The 10,340-nt window shown below is 47.8% G+C and overlaps 1 protein-coding gene across 1 annotated transcript; it reads right to left on the bottom strand.

Moving 5' to 3' along the window:
- Positions 1-945: 945 nt before the first annotated feature.
- Positions 946-9,672, bottom strand: LOC137883978 (excitatory amino acid transporter 2-like; the record flags this gene model as incomplete). The annotated part of the gene is given in 8 exon segments (XM_068725598.1): positions 946-2,480; positions 3,162-3,624; positions 3,852-3,986; positions 6,842-7,036; positions 7,828-8,061; positions 9,352-9,457; positions 9,460-9,477; positions 9,568-9,672. Coding segments are annotated over 8 exon segments (1,439 nt in total), but the record flags the coding sequence as incomplete, so codon positions are not given.
- Between the last annotated feature and the right edge of the window lie 668 nt (positions 9,673-10,340).

The following is a 10,340-nucleotide window of genomic DNA, read 5'->3' as shown; positions in this document are numbered from 1 at the left end:
TTTTTTAAATACACAAGTTTAGGTTTAGTTAGCTGAACGCGTGACGTTGTTAGTAGCCACCAAAGACATTTTTTTTTTCTCCAAATGTCCAGTTAAATTAGATATTAAAGCTATAAATCAAAGTCAACTCTTCATCTACCGATGTCTGTCTTCATCCGGGACTCATCTTCAGCGAGGGGACAAACTGAATTAATAAACAACCACCGGGTTTGAGTTGAGCTAAAGTAAAGAGAAGGGAAAGTGCTTCGGAGCAGATGATGCTCCTCGTAACCCCCGACCCTCACACACACACACACACACACACACACACACACACACACACACACACACACACACACTGTCCTCTCCATGCTGGCTGCAGTGATTAAATTGCTGACCACCCCCCCCCCCCCTCTCTCTATCAGATGGTGTGATATCCTCGTGTCATGTGTTGGAGCTCCCTCTCATGCTACAGGACCCCCCCCCCCCCCCGACTCTCTGACGTGCACTGGACCCGAATCCAACGTCAGCACCGGTTGCAATCACCCACAGAGCCCTTATGCTGTCTGGGAAGAATGAAAAGGATTGACGTCTTTCTGGCCATCTGCCGCCCTCCGATTCCTCTCCCGTCCCTCACCCTCTCCTGCCCCCCCCCCCCCCCCCCCCCCATCTCTAACTCTTCTTTGAGAGGATTATGTGTGTTGGTATCTGTGTGTCTTTGTCTCATCAGAAATGTGTGTTTGTTGCAACTTTTTTTCCCACCCGGTAATATCGTTGTCTGCCGGGATTTTTTTTTCTCCCCCCCCCCTCCCCCGCATCTTAGTCACCGAACACTGACGCGTGTCCCCCTTTCCGACTGCAAATCCCTCCGCAGATTTGCGCTTAAGCAGCAGAGGAAACACAGGAGAGTCGCAGTTATTTTAAATAAATCTCTTAAGATTTTATTACATACAATATACACACGAGCCGGACTTGTGATTCTGAGTTAAGACTTCAGGAGGCGGGGAGGCGGTTGATGAAGTTAAAGTTAAAATGAAAGGCAATTTCAGCGGGGGAGGGAGAGACCGATGACGCTATTTTACAGCATTTAAGAATGAACAGTGAGAGTTAAAACTAGTCAATTTAAACAAGACCACAACGAGGAAATACAAAGCATAGATGATATAGAGACGGTATCAACATCAAGACGAGAGGTGACGTGCAAGAAGAGCACCGAGGACGGAAAACGTTAACGAGACGAAGGAAAAATAACGTCTGCTGGTTTTTGAACTTCTTCCACTTTACGTGAACCTGCTGGTAGTCTCACGGTTATTTAAAGTTCAACATTTTTGGGAGTTAAATTAGAAGATCGACACCACTTTAACCTGTTAGCTTAGCTTAGCATAAAGACTTAGCTAGCCTGGCTCTGTCCGAACGACAACAAAAACACTCCAACCAGCATCTTAAACGCTCACTGCTTAACACGGTGTTTGTTTGATCAGCACAAAAGCAGAAGGGTAAAAAAAAACGACAAAGTTGTGACTTTACAGATATTTACTGTATTTGCTGGAATGTTTCTCGACAGCAGAAAAGCAGGAAATTACAGGAAATAGTCCGTAATTGATATTTTTATACTTGTACCTTTGTACGGGTTGAACAAACAACATATAACGTGTTGATTAGTGAGCTGTGGAGGATGCTGGTCGGTGGATTTACTCTGAAACATGAGCGTAACATCTGTGTGTTCTCACAATCTGCAAGAAAAGCGTCTTTCTCAAAATGTGAAGCTCACTTCCTGTCAGGAAAATAAAAGTAGAGGAGAAGGAAATACGGTAAAGGGTCAACTAATAACCGGTGTTTGTGCGTTAAAAGGCGGATAACGCCCAAGATGCTTTTGTCATCGAGAGCAGACTCACAAGTCCTCTCCTATCAGGCGAGTTTAAGGAAGATCAGACATTCAGGTTTCACCGTGAAATGACGAAATCAAGACAGTGATGGACGACATGAGTAAGCTAGGGGAAGAAACTCTCCGTTTAAAGCTCTGTTTTGCAAACCAAAGAGCGAGAAGTCTCAGGCCTCGGTTTTTAAAAGGGGCCACCTCGGCATTTTAGCATCCGTGTACACCGAGCTCAAAGCGAGCGGATCGATCAATAATCCAACATCCTGTTAATCAGGAGCAGTGACTCTAAACGCGTCTAAGAGGAGGAGCAATGTGACCTGCCAGAAATCCAGTGTGTGGACCTCGAAAAGCTGTCGTTTTAAAAAAAAAAAATGAAAACTAATAGATGGGGGAAGCTTTTTTTGTTTTGTTGTTTTTTGTTTTAGCGGTAGAAGCGTGATCACGGCAGGTCGCTGTGCGGCATCGCCTGCCTCCGATCGTAGGCGGTGTCGTCGCTCTCCTCGCCGTCGCTCGTTTCACAAAAGACCCTCTCTCTCTCCTCCTCCTCTTCGGTTTCGCTCTCTCGCCTCAGGCGCTCCCGTTCCCTCTCTCTCTCTCTGTGGGAGCGAGGCATTTTGGGAATCTGGAGAGGGCAAAAGAGACGGGATGAGAACACGTCGAAGCCTAAAGACTAAAACAGTGGAAACACACGTGATAAAGACTTAAATCATCCAATAGTCGTGTTGATAACACTTCTAATATCTTGTTAATACCAATATTTTATGCTTCCTGTCCTCTAGATTCACACGTTTTAAAGATACACACAAGTGTCAACTTCATTTGTTTGTGGAACTATCTTTGTTGAGAAAACAGAAGAAGAATAACTTCTTCTTCTTCTGCTTGAAGAAGAAGCAGAAGAAGAAGAAGAAGAAGAAGAAGCAGAAGAAGAAGAAGAAGAAGAATAAGCAGCAGCAGAAGAAGAAGAAGAAGAAGCAGCAGCAGAAGAAGAAGAAGCAGAAGAAGAAGAAGCAGCATAAGAAGAAGAAACAGAAGAAGAAAAAGCAGAAGAAGAAGAAGAAGAAGCAGAAGAAGTAGAAGAAGAAGAAGAAGAAGAAGAAGCAGAAGAAGAAGAAGCAGCAGAAGAAGAAGAAACAGAAGAAGAAGAAACAGAAGAAGAAGAAGCAGAAGAAGAAGCAGAAGAAGAAGAAACAGAAGAAGCAGCAGCAGAAGAAGAAGAAGAAGAAGAAGAAGAAGCAGAAGCAGAAGAAGAAGAAGAAGAAGAAGAAGAAGCAGAAGAAGCAGAAGAAGAAGAAGAAGGAGTTACCTGGTTGTCGTGGCTGGGCAGGGCGCAGTAGCCCGCCTCCGTCCTGCGGAGGACGCGCGGTGAATGAGTGCGGAAAGGCCGGGGGGAGTGGGAGCAGACGGAGCGCGGGGAGGGAGAGCGGATGGAGCGAGGTGATGGAGACCGGACAGAACGGGACGGAGAGTAAGTGATGGACTGGGACTGGGAGAGAACGTGGCCGTGGTGGTTTTGTTTGGGTGGGCGAGGGGAGCGGGGCGGCAGCTCGGGCGGTTTGAAGGGGTCGATCGGGTCCATCGGGTCCATCGGGTCCATCGGGTCCATCTCCGCGAGGATCGGCGGCGGCGGGATGAAGTCGAGCTCCTCCGGGTGGAGCATTTGCCACTCCGCCGCGTCGAGTTCGGCCAGCTCGACCTTCGACAAGTGGTCCACGATCCCGGCGCCGAACGAGTCGCCCACCACATTGATGGAGGTACGCATTCTGTCACTGGGTGGACAAACAGTACCAGAGTCAGCAAGGGGGGGAGGATATAGAAGGGAGCCGCCAAAACCGCCAAAACCACCAAAACCACCAAAACCACCAAAACCGCCAAAAACACCAAAACCACCAAAACCACCAAAACCACCAAAGCTGTCCTCACGAATGTTTCTGATTAAAAGCTCTGGAGCGTCACACACACTCAAACGCCTCCACCTTTCAGACACCTGACTCACAGCAGCCAGTCGACGGCGATGAGCAGACTGATGTCCTGAGTGGGAAGCCCCACGGCCGTCAGGATCAGCAGCATGGTAACCAGTCCAGCGCTGGGAATGCTGGCGGCGCCGACACTGGCCAGGGTGGCAGTCAGACTGGGGGAGGAAAGGAAGGAAAGGAAACATCTGGATTTTGAGAAAGTGCTCTGTGCTCTACTCGACACTTTAGATTGCCTCGCGGCGTTCTGTGAGACGCTGCACTTGAACACACCACGAAGAATGCAGGAAGTAGACATGCGTGCATGTGCTCCGAACCTGCGTGAGAGGAAATTATTAAGGCCAGTAGTGTGTAATATAAGAACTCACAAAGCATCGCTACGGACGGAAAAAAACAAACAAACCAGACGTAGTTAAGTCATTTCTGTTTGTCAAATCTGTTTCAGAAGAAGACTTTATGATCCCTGAGGGGAAATCCATTTTAATGTTCACTCTGCTGTTAATTTTACACACACACACACACACACACACACACATGCACAAACAGGACCAACACACACACACACACGCATAAATAGAGCGATGTCAGAGCGATGACAGACATTTAACATGTGTCATTACATACTATAATTATAAAAGGAGAATACGTTTGATAGAAGCGTAAAGAGAACCAGACCGAATGAAATCTCAGATTCTCTAACTATCGCTCAGCGACCGCCTTCAGTTGTTGATTGAACTTTCTTAGTCAGCCGAATGTCTGCCAATAAACACATTTAGTCCAATTAGCTCGGTGCATCCGAGCCCTAAAGCGCTGAGATACTACTTGACGTCGGTATAAAAGGGAACCTGACAGCTGATTCTGAAGCGAAAGAAGACATTTGACGTCCTTCCAACAGATGAAATGATCTCAAAAGTCTCACAACGCCAGTCTGAAATGGGCCGTGACAGTTTTGGGGGGGATGAAAAAAAATAAACATTTTCCAAAATGATTGTTTCTGATGGTAATAAATCAATAAAATGAAACGAAAATGAATTTCACGTTTCGTAATTTTGTGGTTTTTGCTTCAGCTCAACGGCATTTCCACGAAAAACGTCTTTTTCCACGTGTGACAGGTTCTACGGGTTCTACGGGTACTACAGGTTCTACAGGTTCTACAGGTTCTCGCATTTCTGAGAAAAAATCGTTTTGCAAAGTTTAATCCTTTTCATACGTCACCGTGTTGTTGCGCCAGCGGTTTAAAAAAGAAAAGAAGTGATCTGTCACCGCAGTAACCGCCTGTAGGATTAACGGAGGGTTAACACAGATTTACAGGGTTACTCTAACATCATAGCAACAGCTTCCTCCACTACAAAGACACATGAAGACGGTTGCAAAAACGTGAGTTGTGTGTGATACATTTTTATAATGTGACCGAATAAAAGAACATAAAAACTCGATTCGGACTATTTTTAGATGTTCTGAATGAATCAAAAGACTGAAGCGGTGGTTTGAGACGTCCTCACCCCTCTGCTGACACTGATTGAAGGCCCGAATATAGAAACAGTTGAGTCCTACACTAGAGACGAGAACAACAAACTGACATTTGGGAGTAATGCTAGTAGCAGCGTCTCTTCTGTCTTAAGAAACTCTGACAATATTTGATCGACGTTTAATTGAGTCTGAGCCAAAGACTGTCAATAAGAAGTGGACGGAGTCACCGCGATGTCACCGCGACGTCACCGCGATGTCACCGCGACGTCACCGCGACGTCACCCCCGCGACGTCACCGTGACATCACGGGGTGACATCACGGTGACGTCACCCATTGGTAGGATACAGAAGAAAGAGGTTTACTGCCAAACAGAACCGGATCTCTTCTCTCAATGTTTCCTGACTTCTTTTTAAGTTTTCATATTCAAATCTTTACCACTCAGTGGAATGCTGCTCGTCATGACATGTTTGCAATTAGACATATTATCAGTTCATGTTGGTCCCAGATGTGACTGTAGGCCATTTGGTTGTTTACCGCGCGATGCTGTTCCAGTGATCTCAGAGCTCTGCGTTCACATGTCAGTCCTTTTCTGACAAAGCTGCAGCGCTAAATTAGCGCCCCGCTGTGACCGGGGGACGTTAAAACTGGACAATCGCAGGATCTACACACCACCATGTGGATCTTATTCGAGAACAGTTCCACCGCAGATGTTGATGAAAGACATAAAATAAACAACTTCAAAGTGGCGCGCTTCATTTGCGACCCGCAGCCGCGGCGAGCTGAGTCTGATCCAGACGGACTGGTTCCAATCAGACGCGAATGTTTAGCTGCAACCTCAGAAACGGGAAATCGTACTTCCTCACTGCGGGACTTAAAGATGTCGGTCATGACTACATGTTGTTAAATTAAAGCACACTGCCTCAAACTGATGAAAGTCACATGCAAATGTGAAGGAATTTATCTGACTCTGGTTCCCAGGAATGTTGTAATGCAACCCTTTAAAAGCGGCATTTAGGTTAAAAAACGGCTACGACTGCTTTTAATGTTTGCAACAGCCAATCAGAATGCTGCGATCGCGTCATGTGACTTTCAGTCGGGTACTGATAAGACCTCTTGTTCCCTTGTGATCAGCTGATGGTGAAAACAATAACGGACAGCAAATAGCTTGTTAGGTGGAAGCGTTGTGAAGCTTCGTACGCGTTTTAAACGTTAATATTAAAGGTGCAGTGTGCGGGATTTGGCGACATCTAGTGGTGAGGTTTCACCAACTGAAAGTTAGTGTGTGGGAGGACTACGGTGGCCGACGTGTTTGGTTTGTCCATTCTGGGCTACTGTAGAAACATGGCGGACTACATGAAGAGGACCAGCTGCCTTCTAAGGTAACAAAAACCCAACGATTCTTATTTTTGGTTTATTGTACAATAATAAAAACACAGTTCTGAATATCATATTCCACTCCCGGAACATATAATGTTTAAAAGTAAGTGTGGATGTTGTATTAAACCGGGAAACATCACGAGCACAACCACCATGCGACCTCACCTGACGGTGATGATCTGCCCGGTGTCCAGGGAGATGTCGTTCATCTGGGCGATAAAGATGGCCGCCACGGCCTCGTACAGCGCCGTGCCGTCCATGTTAATGGTGGCGCCGATGGGCAGCACGAAGCGCGTCACGCGCTTATCAATCTTCAGATTCTCCTCCAGGCAGCGGAAGGTGACGGGTAGCGTTCCTGCACTGAGAGGAGAAGAAGAAGAAGAAGAAGAAGAAGAAGAAGAAGAAGAAGAAGAAGAAGAAGAAGAAGAAGAAGGCACCACAACGATTTAAAAACAAAGACAAGGTGCAGACGTACAGAGAACAGGAGCAAAGTGCTATGAAATAGGTAGACAGGTGGTGAAAGGCAGAGGTGAGGAGGTGAGGAGGTGAAGTTGGGGTAAAGACAAAAAGAAAAGTGGAAATTTGAGTCGGCCGACAGCCTCCCAACAGCTGGTGTGGGCCACTGTTGCAATCCTCCAACATGTGAATTAAAGGAATTTGATTCCTGGCCCTGCTAAGCTCGGGTCATAATATAATTAGAGAAAACGTTGATAGGATTACCCATTTTCACTAAAGCCTCAGTAATGTGCCAAAATGACAGTTGGCTTCAGCGGCGATGCCGGGCCGGGCCGAGCCGGGCAGCGTGGCTGCTGACGACTAATCCCAAAAGGCTTAGACATTTACAACACTGGATCTGTCTGACATGGACTTGTCCATGATAGCCCGCGCTTACACACATTTTGGCTTCCGCCGTCCCCGATTCGTCTGCGTAAACACCAAACATTTTTCGCCCCTCGGGCCGTTTTCACATTGAACCCAGATAGCTGAAAAGCGAGCAGCAGGCTACGCCGATCAATCACAGCAGTCTACTGCAGCTGCTGGAGGGGTGGATGTTGAAAACAGAAACATGTGACGCACATGTGTTAACACGTGCCCAAACAGAGAACCTACACACACACACACACACACACACTCCTGCAGGCTGTCCTTACCTGCTAGCAGTGCCCAGAGCCGTGATCCAGGCCTGAAAGATCCCCTGGTAGAAAGTAAAAGGGCTTTTTCTGGTGATGGCGAAGAATATAGCGGGAAGGATCAAGGCGCCGTGGATCACCAGGCCCACCATGACGGTCACCATGTACATGCCCAGCTGCCTGGCCACGATCTCCAGGTTCCCGATGGCCGCGATCTTCCCGGCGATCAGGGAGGCGATGCCGACGGGAGAGTACCTGAGAACAGAGTTCAGCTGATTGGTCAATTTGGAGTTTCGTGATATCGCCTCAATTTTCCCCATTTCCTGACTTTTAGAAGACTCAATCACGGCCCTAGAAAGCATATTATCTGACACCTGGAAGGCATGTATCAGTTTAAGACTCGAGACTTGTTATTTGTCATTATAATATACCCGTCTTCATCGACTGGCAGAGGAAGACTTTTGTCTCCGGGAGGACTAAACACATTCTTGGATCTCTGGTTTCCAGCCTCGTGGAGTGCAGTTGTTCCCCTCCATGAACACAGAGCGCTGTGTCGGAGCGTGAACCGAGTCGGCGTTCCCCCCCGCTGACCCTTCCTCCTGGTCCGAATCAAGAGCGGCGGGCCCGTTCTTCTCCCAGGTCAGCTGCGAGTCGCCCCAAACACCCCCCCCCCACCCCGACAGCTGTTTGCTGGAGCATGCCGCGTGTACGAACGTGATGGATGTACGATACGTGTTTTTTGTATACACTGGACTCTGGCGTTTTGGCGAGCTGCGTGGGGCCCCGTGAGTAATCTGTTTATACTGCGAGAGTGATGCGAACGAGGACGCAATTCCTTTGGTGTCCAGCTGCGCATGTAGATGTTCCTCGGAGGGCTGCTGCAACACAAGCATCCTGCTGTTTCTCTTCCAGCCCGAACCACCCCCACCTCGCCCCCCCCCCCCCCCCCCCGCTCTGAGTGCCACTACTCTGTCTTTCTCCTGCGCCTCCAGCCGGAGTCCTGCGAAGCCTCAAGGAGTGCGCTGCTCTCTGAAGACGTGCTCTCACATGCATCTTTCCACACCGTCCCCTCCCACCCCGCATCTGCTTTCCGCCAAAGTGGCTCCTGATCCATTACATTTTGGACATCTTCCACCCCGGCTCCCCCCTGGGAGTCCGCAACATTGTCCCCCCCCCCTCCCCGACTTCCCCGCTACTCCCCAGCATACCACGGCCTCCAGCCGTGTGCCAGGGAAAGCCCTCGCTCTCTTCCCATCTGTCCGTGTCCTTCACTAACACCCTTCCTCCCTCTTCCTCTTCCTCTCTCTCTCTCTCTCTCTCTCTCTCTCTCTCTCTCTCTCTCTCTCTCTCTCTCGCTCCTCTTCAGGCTCGTTCCCACGACGACGTGCCTCGTCTACGCCGTCTCCTCCTCATCCATCGCTGCCGCTGACCTCTGTGTGCGGCATCTCCAGAATGTCAAAAAGCAATGCGAACACAAACAGACACGCGCTCACACGTCGTGTGCATGCACGCAAGACGGGCGCACAGCAACAACAAGACACTGACCACATGATCATGGAGACCATCGTCATGATGATCTCGTTGAGGATGTTGAAGAAGTCGCACATGGTCTTCCCCCCGCTCGCCATCCTGCTCATGCAGATCCCAAAGTGATGAAGAAGCCGATCAGGCCTGGAGGAAGAGACAAAGCGGCGGGTCAGCGAAAAACCGGAGGGAGGGGGAAAAAAGCACCGCGAGTTAGGAAAACTAAAACCGACTCACCGAGGACGTTCATGCCCCACTTGTACTCCAGCTTCTTCCTGTTCACCAGACGAGCTCGGTTTGGTTTGTAGACGGGACCGGCAACGTTTTCAGCACCGTCTGAACCTGGAGGGAGACGTTTCAGACGGTTATTGCTCAACACAATCATCAGACACGACGAAACAGAAAGACGGTTCATGGTACCTAAAGCAGGCAACAGAAAACTAAATCTGAAGAAAGTAGAAACCCCCCCTTAGCAGAGAATTAGAACTGTAATTCAACACCCTATTTTCTTGGAATTAAATGTGTAAAAAAATAAAAATATATATATAATTTTAGGTCATTTCCACAGGTTTTGTTCATTAAGAATTAAGAGCTAACTAGGAATTCATGAGGGATTCTGATGAATAAACATTTTGTTTCCATGAAGTAACTTGATAGTTAATTCAATAAGATGAGCTGCTTTGTTTGTTGTGTTTGTGTGGATGTAATGTGTGTATTAGAAGAATAGTCAGTCCTAATAAGAATCCTGTGAATAATTCAAACAGCAAAACTCTGATTTTGTAACTCGTATTGTTTCGTGAGCAAACAAAAGCTTGGCAGCTTGGCAGCACACTCAGATTTTTGTGTTTAAAGAAAAAGGCCCAACAGGGAACAAGCGATCCTCACATGAAGAAAACAAAAGGGGGAATTTAAAAAAAGAGGAGAAGAAGAAGAAGAAGAGGGATAAGAGGGTCAAAAGGGGAAGGACGATTCCTTCCTGCAAAAGCAATTATGCCTTTTTATGACTTCAA

The sequence above is a fragment of the Cebidichthys violaceus genome, unplaced genomic scaffold (assembly GCF_023349555.1).
Source record: "Cebidichthys violaceus isolate CVI_PGR_0920_01 unplaced genomic scaffold, fCebVio1.0.p SCAF_36, whole genome shotgun sequence".
Lineage (NCBI taxonomy): Eukaryota > Metazoa > Chordata > Actinopteri > Perciformes > Stichaeidae > Cebidichthys > Cebidichthys violaceus.
The sequence above is the reverse complement of the archived record's forward strand: the minus strand, read 5'-3'. Positions and strand labels throughout refer to the sequence as shown.